This window comes from Candoia aspera, chromosome 2 (genome assembly GCF_035149785.1).
Source record: "Candoia aspera isolate rCanAsp1 chromosome 2, rCanAsp1.hap2, whole genome shotgun sequence".
Lineage (NCBI taxonomy): Eukaryota > Metazoa > Chordata > Lepidosauria > Squamata > Boidae > Candoia > Candoia aspera.
Window position 1 is genome coordinate 106,665,293 of NC_086154.1, and position 18,627 is coordinate 106,683,919.

The window sequence follows — 18,627 nt, forward strand, 5'->3', positions numbered from 1 at the left end:
GAATATGTTTTTTTTTCCTATTTCCATTTTCAATATCCTTTTTTCAAATGTAAGTAAATATGTCTTAGTAGAAAATCTATTTTGGCATCTAAGCCTTTTTCAAGGGACAGTCATTACTACAGGAGATAAACAGAGGTCTTTAGCTAGAGAACAGTATGCCGTTGTCTTACTGCTGCTGCTTCTCCTCACAACTTCTCAGCCATTGCTTCTGTTTCTTTCCTTCCCTGCTGCTTTACCACAGCATATCTGGATAGTGTTACTCTTTCCTGTCATTATGCTGATCACACTTCTCCCAACCTGTAATCCTTCTCTTAGATTTCTTCTTTCCTCCTTTTCAGCTGATTATCATTTACTGTTTTACTGTGTTAGGGTTTTTACATTATTCTGCCCCCAAAGCAAACTTTCTTGACCACAGTATGTGGTCAGTAGTTAGGATTAGACCAGTTTCTATTTTCAGTTCATCCAGTCAGTAGAGTTGGTTGTGCTGCCAATCGTGGGTGTGAAATCAGTTCTCAGAGCAGAAATTGAGTATTTCCATTAACACTATTGTTTAAGGGGTCTTCAGCTTTGTTAGGCAAGTGGGCACATTTGGAATTTTGAGAAGGTATTATAAGTACTTTCATAAATAATTTGCCTTGGTGTATATGGTAAATCCCAAAACATATAATTTTCCAAAGGTCATCTGGTGAGGCTAAAAAAAGGATAAATTTCCCAAGAACTGAAAATGGGGCAGAGGTGAGGGCTGATACCCCAAAACATCAACAACACTCTTTTGAATTTATTTTCTTGCCTGTTTTTGAGGCTTAAAAGCAGAAAAAATTCATTCAGGATCTCCTCTGCAAGGCTGAGATGGAAGCTGAACCCCCAAAGTCAATTACATATATCTCCCTGCAAAACAAAATGCCACTTTTTCAGCATGCAGACTGTTGATTTTGAAGAGGCACACATATACATGAGCACACGTGTACACACACATTCTCCGTCTTCCCCCATTCATTTCCTACTGCACCACCTCTAAGCCTGCAGGATAGTCTCTGTGAAGTCCTACCACACACCACTTTTTTTCCAGTTATCTACCAATTATTTTTATTTTCTAAGAATGCCCCTGGTAGGCTGACGTTTTGCTCTGCAGCATGCCTCTTTCCTGTTTCCCTACTTGCTTTTTGTTTAATTTGATAAATATTTTAAGACTGTTGGGGGGGGGGGAATGGAGACCGCAGCATTATGCCCAGTGAGGTTCTGCGGGCACAATGATGCCCATAGGCACCACATTGGGAACCCCTTGCTTACTGCATTATGCCAGTTTGTGCACTGATTCTTGTGCATTTAATAATTGCTAATTTATTAATTTGAGTCAGACTAAAAACCACATAGTGAGCTGATATCTAGAGCAGGATTAGGCAATTTTTGAACCTTCCATGTAGTTTGATTGTAGCTCAATAAGCCATCATGTAAGGCATCAAGTTGCCTTAGTGCTCAAAGATGGTGATAAAGCGATAGCTTTTTATTTTCATATACACTGTCCTGGGCTGGATTATTTCCAGGCCCAGTTACCAGTTCTGCTCATTTAAAACCCTAAAAGTATGAGAAAGCCTTCCTAAGAAAATGAAACATGTTAAGGACTTCCCTTATGTTTTTATTTTTGTTAACAACTAACTTCCTACACAAGATGTTACAGGCGAGTACCCACAAGTACACAAGGCAATTTACACAACACTGAGATAGTAAAGATAAGAGTAAAACGTAACATAGAAAGAAAACAAGCAAAACCAACAACAGCTTAAAACAATAAGCAGCAGGTTTGAAAGCAGCAGATCCCTTAAGAGGTTTGAGGTTTCCACTAATAGTACATGTTTTCCCTTCTCTATCTTAGGTATCTCTTGCTAGTCTTAAACATGACACAATTAAAAAAAGTATGTACAAGGAAGATGCCTTGGAGTATGTTCACCTTGACTTTCTGTGTGGGCCAAGTAATTGACTCCTTTTTGCACAGAATTAGGGTTAGCAAGGAAGGAATTTAGCCATCCAGTGGAATACTACTAACTTGAAAATACCTTGAAAAAGAAGAACCTGCAGATTTGTCTCATCATTAGCAGTGTGGCAGGCAGGTATAAAAGGCAGAGCCTTCTCTGGTGTGGTACCAAGTTTTTGGCATAGTCTTCTAAGGAACACTTAGTTGATTCTATCCATAGTAGCTTCCATGGAGGTTATGAAGACTGTCTTATTTTATCAGTCCTTTTATACTGTTGTGTTGCAGTATGCAATGTAGCACTGACTTCTCATTCCATTTAATTTGTCTATTGTATATATTCATGTTCTAACTTTTTTAGACATTCTGTACTCTGAAAGAAGAGTAAGGTAGAAATCTTTAGATAAAAAGAATCATAAGAGGAATGATTCTGAAACATTTCCACTGTAGAATCATAGAATCATTGTCACCATACTAAAAATCATTCTGAAATCTTAGCAACTTTGGGTAGTAATAAAAGAAATGTGGTAACTTAGTACCACTTCCATGTACTAAAACTAAAAACAAACAAAAGTTCTCAGAATGAAATATCTGTCTGTCTAAACCTATAAGGGCTAGGGTGTGGGAAACATTGCTCTTTTTATTTATTTTACTTGTATTGCTTTAATTTACAAAAAGGAGGAAATAAAAAACAAAACAGAAATAAAAAAGAACAAAACCCACAATAACCAACACAAATGAGAAAAAGGAAACCGCAAAAACAAAAAAGTAGTTAACCCCAGTTTTTAAACACATTGTTAAAGCTTAAGCACGCAGGATAATTTTGATTTGTCTTTCCATTGTGTTGACCGAGAAACTGTTTATAAACAGAAAACACACATATAATGATGATCCAAGATTGTAAACGTGAGGTGGCACTGTCTTTCCTACATTGAAAAGTAAACCTTTTTTTAAAAAAAATTTAAAACATCCTCTGCAGAGTACAAGAAATGTGAAAGAATTTTTTGTTGCTGAATAAATCTAGACTTAAGATCGTAAGAAACAAACTTAATAATCTTTAACACCTTTAGCTACTGATATGTTAATCAAGATATTCCAACTTTATATACCAGAGTTCTTGCAAATATCTAATATCTATCCTACTAATATTTTTATTCGTTTATAAAAATGTTGTAGATTTAGAAAAATTCAAAATACATTGCAGTAGTGACAGTAATTCAATAATTCTAGACACTGCTGATATACCTCAACCGAATTGTGAAATCAAGAAATATTTTAATTGAAAATGACTGTATATAACCAATATACCATTTCACAGTTTAGGTAATCCAGATTCCTCTCTCAATAACTCAAATGGTTTAAAAACTTGATTGGCAACAAGCTGATCTGTATACATACATTTGCATGCATACATACCTATCTGACATTGCCATTCGAGGTAAGCAATGTTACATAGAACAATAGAAAAGTAGTAAAAAATAGTCAGCTGAAGAAATTAAAGGCACCACAAAAGAAAAGGAAGCATACACCAGTGTCATTATTTATGTGCCATTCTGTCTTTGCAAACCATCTTTGCTTCTACCACCCATACAGTGCTTCATACCTTACCATTTGAAAGTAATCCAGGAGATTTAACTATGGAATTTAAATTTGTAATACTCTCTGTGTACAACTTAATTAAATTAAAACTTAATTAAAATCTCCAGCCATAATTGTCTTAATCACAAGTATAAAAATAATAAAAACATCTATATCTGGAAAGGACTATGTTAATTAAAAAGCACAGTATCTTTATTAAAACAATCACTAATATTTACAAAAATCTCTGGATCACTTATTTATTGTTTCATCAAAACCTTTAACTACTTGTTAATCAACATTATTATCCTGGTAGCAGATTATGACCAACCCATTAATAAATGAATGAAGACTTTTGTTTTCTCAACCCATCCCTTTGATAGGAGACCCTTCTCTTGTAGAAGAGAAAGAGTTTCTTATAAAAAGTAACTTCAGATTTTAAGTTCCCAATTTGGAAACACTAACCTCCTTTTGGAGGGATATCTAAGGCCTTTTATGTTTCATGAAACTAACCGTGACGTTGGACTGAAATACAGCCTGTCTCTCTATATGTATATATAAACACACATGCCCACTAATATTTCAGTATGCCAAAGGAAAAAAAAGTCTGACATTCTGAAAAATGTACCCCCCAAAAAAACTAGAAATAGAAATATTTTAAAAAATTAAAGAGTATAAAAACCAAAGCACACACCTCCCCCCTGAAATATTCACTAGAATGAATTGACTAAATTCAGCCAAGGCTATCAGCTATCTACTGCCAGCTCAGCAAGTTGTTTTCCAGTTCTCTCAAATGAGGCAGAAGACTTTTGTTTTCTCAATTTTGGACCCATAATAAATCAAGTGGAAGACACCACTGACCAGTAAATTAGACAGGAAAGCTTTGCTTTTTACTAATTAGGCAGTAAAGCAGTCAAAAGATACAGAGATTATCATTTAGCTTGGGAGAGATCTGAAGTTGTAACTCAGCACATTACTGTTTCAAATCAGAAATAGTAACTGTTCTAAACATCACATAGCTTGCCAGCAGCTAGGGTAAAATGAAAAGCATTGATGTAGCCACAGAACATGAAAACCTATTTTTAAATATTGTTGACACTAAATGAATAGAATAAGCTTGCATATCAAATAACAGTAAAATCAAAAAACTATACTACAGTGCATGTTACACTGTATAGTGAATCAAAAGGAAATAGATATACGTACATAAGTATCTGCATGTTGGTTATGATTTTCTGATTTTGTAAGGCAGATTTAAATATAAGGTTCTACTGTATATTTAAACAATTTCTATTAGCAGTTCTCCCCCATGTGGTTGGGCTGTTGTGACCATGTTGTTGCTGTCTTCTAATAGCATTTGCAAATTAGAAGTTTTGAGGTAGCCATTCCTTCCAGGTACCTCACCAGAGAGGGAGGTGCCCACATATGGCTGGTTACATATAAGTTTCATATACTTAATCTTTTGGATAGTTCGACATATTCATAGAGAGATCCATTGGAACTGACATAAGTGTATTGATACCTACTTACTGACATTACCCAATGTTTAATATAACACTTCACTGAAGCATTGATTGAAATAGCTGCTAATTTTTACAGGAGGTCTCTTGTCCAGTAACACCTAGAGCAGTTCAAATAATTGTCACAAAGTAAAATGCCCTTCTGAAAGATGTTGATTTTGTCATTCTGCAGATACCGAGTGGCAATCTGGGTGTGTTTGGCAATAGCGGAGCAGCACAAGCCAGGACCATGCAACAGCCGCAGCAACCGCCAGTGCAACCTCTTAACTCATCCCAGCCTAGTCTTCGTGCTCAAGTGCCTCAGTTTCTCTCCCCTCAGGTTAGATGGAGATCAGTAGCACTATTGGCAGCAGAGCTGGACGCAAATGGCTGATCAAAAGCCACTGCTAAATTTGTGGAGAAGAAATTGGGTGGTTGATTACTAGGGGAAAGAGAAGTTCTGCAGTGATTTCTAATGGGCAGAACTCCCTGCTAGCAGTGACAGTAGAACCATTACTGAAAAGGCCTCAGGAGAAGATTTCCTTCATGATGCCTTCTCTTGGGATTTAATGGGAGCTGCAGACCACTGGAGAAAGGGTGGTACAGTGAAGGGCAAGACAATCATGCACAACTCTTGGCCACCTTGGAAACATCGCATCACTCAGGAAAATTTCTTCAAAATTATTTTCTTCTTCAAAAGAAATTTTGAAAGCTCTTTTTTAAATTGAATGAGAACTGGCAGAATTTCTCTGTTGATAGCCAGGGGTATAGAAATCCAGGTGGCATTAACTACTAGCACTTAAATCAACTGATAATCCCTGAAGCAATCAGGATGCAGCTTGCTTTTCCTTGTTCTTCAGTTTTGCAAAGATTTGTTATATTCCTAGCAATGGCTATTTCTATACCATGCCCAATGCATATTAAGTAGAAATCATAAGAAAGAAAAGCCTAAATTTATGATACACAGCAAGTGTACTAACATTTATTTATTTCCACACATCAGCCACATATTTCTGTGGAAGGCATTATGAATAGCCAAATGCACAGAAAAATAGAGTTTTATCTGTCCCTGCATACTATGTGAAAAATAATTGTGACTTGAATGCTTATATTGTGTGTATCCATGTTACATAATATGACCATTTATTTCTTTATACATATCTAAGATTGCTTATCTCAGCTGCGTGACTCTGAAAAGCTAACAGTACAATTCTCATGAAGGATACATAGCAGTCACCATCAGTTCCTTGGTTATTTATTTATTTATCAAAAATAAACAGAAAGGAATCACAGAAAATCAGGCCACAAGCCATTTTCTTAGAGCATTTTGCTTAAATTCTGGTAAGGGAGTACAGCAGTTGTGCAAATTATAGTAATAAACTGTTTTGTTTTGCCTCCAGGTTCAAGCACAGCTTTTGCAGTTTGCAGCAAAAAACATTGGTCTCAATCCTGCACTATTAACCTCGCCAATTAATCCTCAGCATATGACGATGTTGAACCAGCTCTATCAGCTGCAGCTGGTAAGTTGAAAAGCCCAAGGAAACTATATGCAGTTAATAAAGACAGTTGCCTTCCTTTCTTGTTTTGGACACTTTCAGACTCATATTTTTGCTGATTATTACCAGATTTTTCTGCTCTTTAACTTCGGAGTCATATGCATAAAAGCATCACAAAACCATCCTCTCGTACCACTAGTGTTTCTCAGAATGTTCACCATATTTCTGTTGCCTTTCTCTTTACCAAAACTTGATTCCTATAATTTTATCTACTATGTGTTAATCATTAGTAAGAGTTATATATGATTTCTTCTCAAAGTAACTATAATTGAGCATTATTTAAATCATTTATATGATCAACCTGTCTTTTATTTTTTTTAATGTGATTCAGAGCACAGAAGCTATGTTATCCTAAGTCACATTGGTCCAAATGTTAAGATATTAGTGTAGAATTTAATGTACTCTTTTGCAAGAGCTGAATCTAAGCCATGCTCTTGAATTAATTTAGGGAAACATGCAATTCTGAATATAAAATATATTGTGTTCATCTCTTTTGTGAGCACTTAGAGCTTTGTGATCTAAATATTTAAAGTATGGTTAATACTTAGCCACAAATCAGAATGTGACTCTATGGTTTGAAGTTAGTTAGGAAATATAACTAAGGCAGGAAACCAATAAATCTTCCCAGTATCTTACATGAACAACTCAGGGACAGGATTTAGTTCACAAACTAACTGCATTTTCATTGTTAGTTTCACATCATAACCGAAATTACAGCAATTAATTTCAGGGATGCCCAGCAAGAAATAAACAGGTTTAGTGCTAAATGTTATGTTTGCAGTGGGTCTTGTTGTTAATCGCCATATATTCTGCTGGGCATCCTCCATTTAGATACAAACACACATTGGAACAAGGATTTTTTTTTAAGGTGTGGTATACACAATGCAGATTAGTATACTTTTTCGTGGGTTCATAGAACTCAGTTCTCAGTCAAGCTCATACTTTCTAAATTACAAAGTTGGGATATAAATCAAATAAATAAAAATAAAGAATTCCTGTTGCCTGATTGGTAGACTGGCATTGAAATTCTAATAATCCTGATTTAAAAGATGGAAAGGGAGGGAATAATTGCCAGATAATGAAGGGAGCCGGGGGTGGGGAAGCCTTGGGTAAAAATAATGGTTGAATGTGAGGACCCAACTGATAAATTTTGAAAAAAGGGGAGGAAGACTAGCCGAAAAGTCTGCGATTACCTGACCTTTTGCAAAGAGGGACCCTTATGCTTTAACTGTTCCAGGGAAAGAGAAAACAGAAAGGTTTTGTTTTCAGTCTTGTCATAGAGCAGTAAAAAGCTATGTTGTACATCTGCCACTTCTAGATTTTGGATGCAGGTTTTGAAATGCAGCAATACCCCAGATATGTATTCCTAGAGAAAGTCAAGCAAATGGCTTTGGCGGTGATGGAGACTGGACAGAGAGTAAGCCAGCGCCACAACCATTTAGTTTAAAAGTAGATTTTAAAATGGATCTTTAGCTATAATTGTCTTGAGATCTTAACTGCCAATTTCTCATATCGTCTATAATCCACTCCCCCATCACAGCCGGAAATCCACGTAGAGGATGTAATTCCCACAAGGCATCAAAAATTGTCCTAAGGGAGGTTGCGGCTCAAAACAAGATCACTTATAGAACCAGACTTTGGACTCAGGTAGTTTCTTAAATGATAAAACTTTCTTAAGGCAAAAGGATTTCTGTGAATAAGTCATCAAAGTGGATCAAGGAAAGATTATCCTGAAATGCAATGAAGCACCAGAATAAAAGTTGCATTAGGCAAAAATCATGAGGAATGATCCTGGGAACCATGCAAACCTGAAGTCAATCATCTGTATTCTAAATTCTAAATAAAGCCATAGTAGACAAAAACACAGAGAAAGGAAAAGGTAAATGGTGCCCAGAATCAAGGGTATTTATCAAATTAAATTAAAAGTTGTCTTCAGTATATGTCACAACAAAGACAATGGTACGTTTTTCCTGAAATCTAAAGATGGTTAACAAATGTTTTAAAATAATATTATCATCTTTAGGTCTGTTTAAGCAAAATTAGGTCACTATAGACAACAGAGGGTCATCATACCCAATAAAATTATTCCACTGCTACTCTGATCTTCTTGAGCAATTAAAAAAGGAAATGCTTCAAGACAGGCATATTTTTCCCATCAGAACTATTGTTTGAATGGTTCAAGCATTCATTTAGTTTATAGGTAGATTAAAGACTTGCAATCACTTTGGCATGGATATTATACATACAATGGATGTTTATATTATGAATCCTTTTTTAATTAATGGAGAAAACGTGTGTCTTAATTCTGTCAGTGCAGGTGATCCATGATAAAGTTCTTGTTCTTAGTAGTTACAAAAGCCTTTTAGCTTGACTGCTCTTTTCAGAACAGAATGGAAACTTAGATCCATGGGAAATCTTCCAAGCATTGTATTCAAGTGATGGACAGGACTAAAGTCATGCTTCCTTCCTCAGCTGCCTGCCCCCTACAAATTGTCTTCCACCCCAGTACAGCAGGTGGTCTTAAAAGCCTCTCCAGTAGCATCTCTAGAAGGGTTTCTTTTTTAAATATATTTTTTTTATAATTTTGCTACTCTTCCCTCCCCCATCAAAATGTGATCTTCTGTAAATCCATGAGAATTTTACATTTAGAAATCCGATATTGGCATCACTAGGGGATTTTTCCAAACATAGTTCTGCAATCAAGATAAGCAAGAGGGGAGCTATGAACTGGATGGAGAGGCCTATCACTTCTCATTTGTACTTTTTGAAGTATCATGTTCAGGTGATGATACTTTTTTTCTTACCCTTTTTCTCATTGTCTGTTTAATACCTTATTCTCAGTTTTAACTGGCCAAATACTGATTGCAGCCATGTTTTCTCTGAGTCTACTCAATGCAGTTAGCAATTTCAAGAATTTTGGAGCACCATTCAGTGGAATGGCAGAATGCAAAAGTAGTAAATCTATTCAAACCCTGATTAATGCATAGTAAGCATTGGGTCTCTTCGTTTAGTGACCATATGATTCCTGTCTTTCTATCTTTCAGGCATACCAACGTTTACAAATCCAGCAGCAGGTGTTACAGGCTCAGCGTAATGTTTCCGGACCCATCAGACAACAGGAGCAGCAAGTAGGTTTAACTCAATTCCAGATGTACTATCACTAAAGAATCTTGTATGTTATATAACAATGATTATTTATAAAGTAAACATTCTGTGCTGCATAGTTTTATCCAGGAATAAATCAGAAATTATTGTGGCAGATTTCCATTTCTCTAGTCTATGCATGATACATCTGAAGTTTCACCAATGAGTTCTTGACAGCTCTTTGGCTCATAGTCCAAAAGTCATAATCCTTTGGGCTGTATGCTATTTTTAAAATTATTATTGTTGTTATTTTGTAGGTTGCACGTACAATCAATAACATGCAGCAGCAAATTCAGCAGCACCAGCGCCAGCTGGCCCAGGCCCTGCTTATGAAGCAGCAGCCACCCCCTCCACACCTATCTTTGCACCCCTCTGCAGGCAAATCAGCCATGGATAACTTTTCACCCCATCCCCAGGCTCCTGGCCTATCTGACCTGCAGACCAAAGAGCAACAGTCTTCACCGAACACCTTTGCTCCTTATCCCCTTGGTAGGTACGGTTTTTGTAAAGGACTTACTGCTGATAATTTAAACATTTAATAATTTCCTCTCCCTGTAATTGTTGCTAGTAAAGGTCCCCAAGCCCTTTCGCCTTATCCTACACTACCAGATGTAGCATCTATGTTTTTCCTTCCCTGCCAATAGAAGAGTAAAATGTAGACAATTCCTATTTACAACACTAGGTGTCAGCAAGCACAAAACTTTCTATTTGGAAAATATTATGAATGGATATCCTGGTGCCCTCTATTTTTTTCTGGATTTTGACCTCCATCAGTCCCAGCCCATATAGACAGTGGCAAAAGATTATGAGAATTGCAGTCCAGAATATCGAAAAGTTATCAGATTGCCTGCTCATGGATAAGTGAATTTTTTCATTCTTTGATTCTGTCTTCCTTTAGTTTCTTCTTCTTGATGTTCCTGTCACAGGGAACCACTTTTATGATGATAAAAATAAAAAATAAAGACATGCTGCAGTTGAGTTCAACTCCTGGGGATTGCATCCATGCTATTTTCTTGGCAGCATTATGAAAGTGACATTGTCTTCTTGGGGGAAGATTTTTTTTTTTTTTTAAACTTCCCAGTCTAGCATATACAGTAGATCCAGAATTCTCTACTGATTTCCAATCTAAGTACTGACTAGGGTGAGTTAACAGCTAAGGTCAGCTAAGTGTTACCATCTCCTTAAACAATTTATTTTTTTAAAAGGGCCCAAACCTTGCATAATCATCAAATTTCATGAGATTTCTAGCTCAATATCCTATGAGATTTCAGGGTAAGAATATTGAAATCTTGCAATATTCCACGATCTTGTGACATTTCAGCCATTTTAAAATTGATTTTTAATTTATTTTCTTTTGTGGCAACTCAAGTCATCATGAAAAATTGTTTGGTGGTACTTAGCATCTTAAAAAAAAGCACCATTCCTTATTTAAAACTATTCTTTCACCCAAGTTTTGTCTATACTATTCAAAGCTTGCCAGGTAAATACTCTCTTCCTTACTGTCAGAAAATAAATATGCATCACTTGTCTGCAATTGTTGCAACCATTTTGCTTATTATTCATAACCACCAATTTCATCTAAGTTAAATTGGGTAATTTCCAGTTTTGCATGACAACTGGATTTACATGATTTAAAGACAGAGAACATTATCATATTTTCAGGTAAAAATCACCATGCAAATATTTCAGTACATCTATTTTCAAAAGACCTCTGCTAGTTGTACCATATTTGGATCTTTTTCTATCTGGCTTCAGATTTGATTATGGAATTAAAACAGCTTGGAAGAAGTGAATTTAGTGGACCTCTTAGTGGCATTTGACGTACTATGATACTATACTTAATATTTCTCTGGAGTCTCTGGCTGACATGGAATTTGCTAATGCTGCTGTGCAAGTGATTTGATCCTACGTAGTGGAATAATTCTAAAAAGTGGAAATCACCCTGGCCATTAACCTTTGGAGTTCTTCATTTTGTCACTTGTTTTTTTCAACATCTGCAAAGTTGATGAAGGAGTAGATGTGCAAAGCCCATAAATCCTCTAACTCTTACAGCTCTATCTCTTCAGAAGTATTACTCTCTTGTTCCTGTAACACCTGGAGAGAGTTTTCTTGTAGAATTAAAATTTAGAATCTCAGAATGATAGAAAGTAGACTCCATCCCAGCAAAAGAAAAGAATCCTTTTACCTCCATATGCTGAATTTTTAGAATTTTTAGTTCCCTTCATTAACTAAGAAGATACTTGATTTTCTCTCCTATTCCTAGTGCTCTTTTTCCTCTCCTCTCCTCTCCACCTTATCAGTAGACATACAATGTTAGCTTACGACCTGAAATGTAAAGTGCCATTAAATACCAAAAATTAAGAAAGCCTGATGGTTTATCCACTTCCTTTTAGCTGGATTGAACCCAAACATGAATGTAAACAGTATGGACATTCCTGGTGGTTTGTCAGTGAAGGATACTTCTCAGTCCCAATCTCGCCTTCCTCAGTGGACACACCCCAATTCAATGGATAATCTTTCCAGTGCTGCTTCTCCACTTGACCAGAACCCTAGCAAGCATGGTAATGCATATCCTTTATAAATAACATGGAGCTCATTTGTCACTGACCTCTTTTTGTATATACTCTTTGGCAGAATACTTTTGCAGAATAAAAAGTGGAATGGAGCAAAACAGAATATTAAAATAAAATGTATACAGTATTCCTATAAATAACTGTATTTTGTTAGTTTTTTAAGATACTAATATTTTTTCCTGAGAATAAGCCTATTGAACTCAGTAAGATTTTGTAATCATGCCTAGATTAGCATGGTTAGAAAATTAAATTTAATTTCCTCAGAATTTCTGAGGAATATTTTGAAATACTCATAGAAGGTTTATTTTTTTCACTTAAATGAACAGTTCCCAAATATATCCTGGAGAGCACAAGATAACTATCAAACATGCTTCCAACATTAATGTAAATTGAATGCAGATTACAGCAACTGTGTCTAGAACTATACTTAAAATAATGTACGACATTCAGAATCATATATTTCAACCTAAGTACTGAAATATGTATTTGGTCTCTTGTTTTGTTCCAAAGTCACATTTCTGAAACTTGGTTACTACTGTACTCTTTTTAAAAAATACCAGTGTTATTTATAGGTTGAGTCATTAGCAAAATCCCTTAACTGATATTCACTTAAAATAGTGTGTGTGTGTGTTATAATCTTCATTCAGATCTTCTTTATTTTAAATAGCACTTCTATCAATAGCAATTTTTTTTACCTTTACTTACTTTGAAATAAATCCCATTGTCCTTAACAGATTTGTATCCTAGAAAAGTCTAGAAAGATTTCTGGTTTTAATTGCATGAACCTTTTGTAGTAACTTCTGGCCCTTCCTAGTTTAATCTTCTGTCTTCCCATTAAGTGCTCAGAATCATGCTGACTTTTGTGACTGAAATGTAGCTTCATTTATTTTTGATAGTGAGATGCAATAGGAAATAATTTAATTTTGTTAATACGCTTATGGTCTCTTGCCTGTACATCTTCCATTTCCAGGTGCTATCCCTGGAGGCCTGAGTATTGGCCCTCCAGGAAAGTCCTCCATTGATGATTCTTATGGCCGGTATGATCTGATTCAGAATAGTGAATCACCCGCCAGTCCTCCTGTAGCTGTTCCTCATAGCTGGTCACGTGCCAAATCTGATAGTGATAAAATCTCCAATGGCTCCAGCATCAACTGGCCACCAGGTAATCTCCAATAAGTATTGTACAATTGTGGCTTGGAAGTAACTTAAGGAAATTGTCCTGAGCTAGGGCAGTCTCTTCAGTACTCCAATAGTTATAACGTATTAGTCCAGCTCAGCCTATTTCAGCCACCCCCAGAATTCTCCAGCATCATGCCTGCTATATATACACCACATGTCGTTTTCCCAGTTTTCTTGGAAACAGTCAACTTTTGGATCAAAGAGTCTGTGAAGGGAATTTAAGTATAACTTTTCCTAACTCATTTATATCATCGGGTCCTTTGTCCTGAAATGCACTGTTGTTGAGAACCCAGTGTAGTATGTACTGTGTTTTTAAGGGCAAAGATATGCATTACCTCACCTAACATTCAAAATACACTGGTTTACTTTCTATGTTCGACTTCCTCATTGTTTTCTCATTCAGGATCCACTGAGAAATGTCCGTTTGTAGTTTTATCTAAGCACTTTAACTATTATCTGATAATTTTGTTGGACAAAGCATATAGAATGGCAGAAATCCCAGTGATATAACAATGAACAGCAATGAACTAGCTCTGAAATATATAGCAAAATCCACCCACCAAAACTTCCACATATGAGAATTTCCATAGGTCTCTATTTTTTGTGACTCTTGAGAAGTGAAATGTTGATTTCATTTTGTTTTGCCAAGCAGAATTTCATCCTGGAGTACCATGGAAAGGATTACAAAACATTGACCCTGAAAATGATCCTGATGTTACCCCTGGAAGTGTTCCTACAGGTCCTACAATTAATACCACCATACAGGATGTCAATCGCTATTTACTCAAGAGTGGAGGTACCGTCACAGTCATTTGTCTGATTGCATTTATTGCTTCTCTTCTAACATCTGTGTTTTTACAGTACATGCTAGACTATGTTCAGGCTCAGAATTGCCAAGTTATACAGTGGTGTGCATCTTCAGTTGGTTAAACCCCAAAATAGCTTTGATGCCTAAATATTAATCGGTGAAATAGTGGGATTAAAGGCCTTCCTTCGGTAACTGGTTTTTGTTGTTGTTTTGTTTTGTTTTTGTTTTTTTGGAAGGGGTAGGTTTTACACTCAAAATTCTCCCTGACTGCTTCTTTCTTTAGAAAAGAAGATACACTTAGGTATAGGTCTTAAGCTCCATCTTCTCTGCTTAATTTCACAGCCTCCTAGTGCTGAAGTACTTTTTAATTATTATTTGAAAAGAAGAAATTGGAGAAAGATGTTATAGCCTCGTGCCATGTCTAGTTTGATCTTCAATCTTGTACATTTAAAAGTTGAGATAGAATATTTCTGTACTTTCTAGGACTTGCTCATATTGAAATACCTGACACCTTGTTTCTTTTAAATTTAAGGGGTCTGATTGACAGGCTTCTTTATTCCTCTCTGGAGATTTCAGCCTGTAAAAATATATATATATAACTCATTTATACTTCTTTTCTCTAGAAGTTGCTCTGTTGTCCTTGGGCCTAGTGAGGATTTATCTCACTATCTGCTCCTGCATGGTATAGCCATAGAACCATACTTTCAGATGCAAGCTAATATTCTGCAATTACCTCGTTACTTCAATAACCAAGATAATTTTCATTGAGAGAAAATAGACTCTTCAATCCCAGAATTATAATATAAAGGCTATATAAAATGTTCTTTTAAAATGAAAGTTTCAAAGATGATAGTATTAGGCCATATTGTATGTTCAAACTAGATCCTGTAGAACAGTGTTAGATAGCATCCAATGTGTGCTGGCTTTGAAAGAGAACCCATTTCTCCTTTTGTTCAGAAGATGGAAATTAATTATCTTCCCTCCCTACCTTCATGCAAAGGAAGGAATCATCTTCCTCTGCCCAGGAAGAGGAACTAAATATCATTCCCTTCCTTCTTCTGAACATAAGAAGACTGCCAGAGGCTGGGAGGGGTGTCAGTGATAATGTCCAGGGAGTGGGGGTGGGCGGGAGGGCAAGGAGAAACAAAAGCTAAGGGTAGCTGCTTTATTTTGCAGAGAACTTTGCTGCCTAATTTAAATCTGCAGTACTTCTAGGAGTGTGCGGTTGTGTTGTGACATGAATTATTCATCTCCCTTCTTGTAAAATGTGTTGCTATATTTAAGAGTGACTGAGGAGCAGGATTGCCCTTAAAATCTATGTGCATTGGTGACCTGCAGGGGCCACAACGGGAGTAGAAGCTCTAGCCTTATTTTATACGTTGAAAATCATATTGTATTTGTGAGATGGAATGCTGCCAGAAAGAATTTTTTGTTGAAGTTAAATCTTCAAGTCTTTGGCCAGCTCAACACTTTAAGGAAAATAAGCTAGAAATTAAAATGTTTGTTATATGAAATACGTGTGAATTTTGTGGACATGATACAGAGGAGTTGGATTTGAGATTCTTGATGAATAATTAAGGTGCATGTATTTGTAAATATCTGATGCTTTTCCTTTCATTATGTCCTGTGATACTTTTCTTTTCCTTGCTTCTAACACTGCCTGCACAATGGGCTTAAATTATGTTTTTCTGCCTGCCTGTTGGCTGATTGAGGGAATTTGAAAAATGCATGATTTTTAGCACTTTCCCAACCTTTTAGGGGAAAATCAGAAGTAATCAATGTACATACATTTCCCCAAGCCTTGTGTACAGCTCCCAGAGTCCCTCCAGAGATGCCCTGAAGCATAATTTTTAATGTGCTAGAAAAAGGAAATAAATATAAACCTGTGAGAATATATTAACTGTTATTCTCACCTAATTTGTCCTTAGTCCCAACCACTTTTTGAAAGATGACCCTAGCATACCATTCAAAGACCAGGTTGTCCTTTTGCCTGAACAAGTTTACACACTCCTGATCCATCTGTCCAATGTGGAAGTGAGTATAGAAGCAGATCTACACATTAGACATGCAATATGTAATAAGATACGTTTTGTTCTTCCTCACCCTGAATTCAAAGATCTATGATGGAACTGTTGCCGAGTTGTATGGGCTGTTTGGGGTCTATTGAATTGTAGCTTACCGGGGTCCAAATCTGCAAATAGGTCTCTATTGAGATCCACAGTCAGAGCATCTGCCGCCTTTTAAATTGTTTAATGGTTTGCTGAATGGAATGATAGAAGAAATATTAACTGTGTAGCTTTAGATTATCTCTATTAATCCTCTGTGCTGTCTTCACGTTTGTCTCCGCTTGTCTCCGCTAATGGAGCAGAGAAACCTTATAAAGGCTAGGGAAATATTTTTATCAGGAAGAAGATATGGGAGGAAGCTATTAAACTTCTTCCATTCTGATTTGGATTTGTATCTCACCTTCTATCTCACCCAAGGCCTTTTATTAAACTCTTAATTTAAAAAGAAAAGGAAATCAGCATTTTGCTTGACTGTTGGAATCCTTTAGTATTTTACCTTATTGTTCTTATGAATTCTGCAAAGAAAAAGCTATTTTTTTTCCTGAAGCAAAATAAAAACCAAAGTCTTGTATAGGGATATTTGACTGATATTACAAAAGCTTTGCCAACCACTGGTTTCTTTCTCACATTTTCATACAGAAGACAAGATTAAATCATGGAAAGCCATTCCCAGCCAGTATCAACAAAACTATGCCAGATAGACCAATGATCTATCAATATTAGGGGGCATTATTTTAGGCTCTATGATTTACAAAGCATATATAATTTGATGCCAGGCAATTTAAAAAGACTGCTATGAGCTTGTCTAGGATTTAAGACACTTAGAAAAAGCCTTTCTGTCCTACCATCACTGAAGTCATATTTTGTTGTAAAGTTCAAGGGTTTCTTAATAACAGGCCAAGTTGCATACTGAGGGAAGCTGAAGTAGCTTCATCTTTAATGTCCTTTTATTACTGTGCAAAAATATGTATAAAATGTAATACACACTTTTAATGTTTGAGGACATCCTATTTCCAATACTTTCAGCAAACAAGAGCAACTGTGTTATCCTTTCTGTTATTTTTTATCGATCCAAATTTTCTCTCAGGGAAAATATGGAAAGCTAGATTCACTATCACAAATAGAGATCATATTAACAGGTTGATTACTTCCCTTATAGATTCCTAAAAGCACGGGAGCCACCAGAGGACCTATACTCAAGATTTTTAGAGTATGGGGGGTTGATTTCTTCTTTTTTAGCCTTGTTTTGTTGATGTGGAAGGCCTAAAGAGGATATTCATATGGTCTCAGCTGCACAGTTACTTTTATTTTCCAGTGAAAAGGAGTACTGTAGAAGGCCTCTTCAAGCCATACTTCTTGGTGCAGAAAGCTTGCACAGTAGAGTGTCAGGGATACTCTGGACAAGATTTGCAAGCAGGTTTCTGTGTGTTTACTATGTCAAAATGCATGTTCAGTCAAATGGACACTCAAAATATACATTTACATTTTTTTTTCATTCAGGCTGTTTGTGCATCATTATATACCTAAAATCTGGATATTCTGTTAACAAAAAACTTTACATAAAATTGTATAAATTTTATTTACGTTATAATTGAAATGAAATCTAGGTTTTTACTTTTTATTTTCTGATTTTATATAATTTGAATATTATCCATTTACATCTTCTATGGCACTGGTATGCAAAAGACAGCTTCCTCCTTCTAAGAAGCGTGATACATCAGGAGAATGGCGCTATGTCTGTAGCTCACTTTCTCTATGCAACGTAGTACAAATTACTTATGCTTAGAGTTGGTAGCATGGATGGGAATATTGGAAGAATACAGAAATGTTTCATTTTAATGTTCCATCATGGTCTGTGCAGTTTTCAATATTTTAGTGGGGAGTGGGAATAAAACAAGTTTCTACTGAACCGTAATAGCATCCTATGCTTATAGATGCTGCTTTCACAGAGTATTTGAATCATGCCATCTGTTTTCATTGGAAAAATGTATTTTTTTTTATTAATTTATACTCCACCTTTCCATATAACAGAATGCTCAAGACATCAAGTGTTAAAGTTAAAAAGCCATTAAAACTTAATTAGAATGCATATAACAAACACTGCATGCATGATCAAAGTTTGAGGATGAGTTCAAGATTGAATATACTTGTAATCTACAATAATCACAAATTTCATAGTAATATGTCATAAGCAGACGGTGTATCTCAAACAAAGGATTTCTTCACACCCTCTAAATCAGACACGGTCATTTCAG

At 35.9% G+C, this 18,627-nt stretch overlaps 1 protein-coding gene across 5 annotated transcripts in view; it reads left to right on the forward strand.

The window, feature by feature from the left end:
* TNRC6C (trinucleotide repeat containing adaptor 6C) overlaps positions 1 to 18,627 on the forward strand; it is a 161,317-nt gene that overhangs the window by 129,911 nt on the left and 12,779 nt on the right. For all 5 annotated transcript variants that reach the window (XM_063292877.1, XM_063292874.1, XM_063292876.1 and 2 more), the window contains 7 exons: positions 5,240 to 5,386; positions 6,447 to 6,566; positions 9,647 to 9,730; positions 10,004 to 10,235; positions 12,140 to 12,307; positions 13,290 to 13,481; positions 14,151 to 14,294. In XM_063292877.1, the coding sequence (XP_063148947.1) occupies positions 5,240 to 5,386; positions 6,447 to 6,566; positions 9,647 to 9,730; positions 10,004 to 10,235; positions 12,140 to 12,307; positions 13,290 to 13,481; positions 14,151 to 14,294 (1,087 nt within the window). The remainder of the gene's footprint in view (positions 1 to 5,239; positions 5,387 to 6,446; positions 6,567 to 9,646; positions 9,731 to 10,003; positions 10,236 to 12,139; positions 12,308 to 13,289; positions 13,482 to 14,150; positions 14,295 to 18,627) is intronic.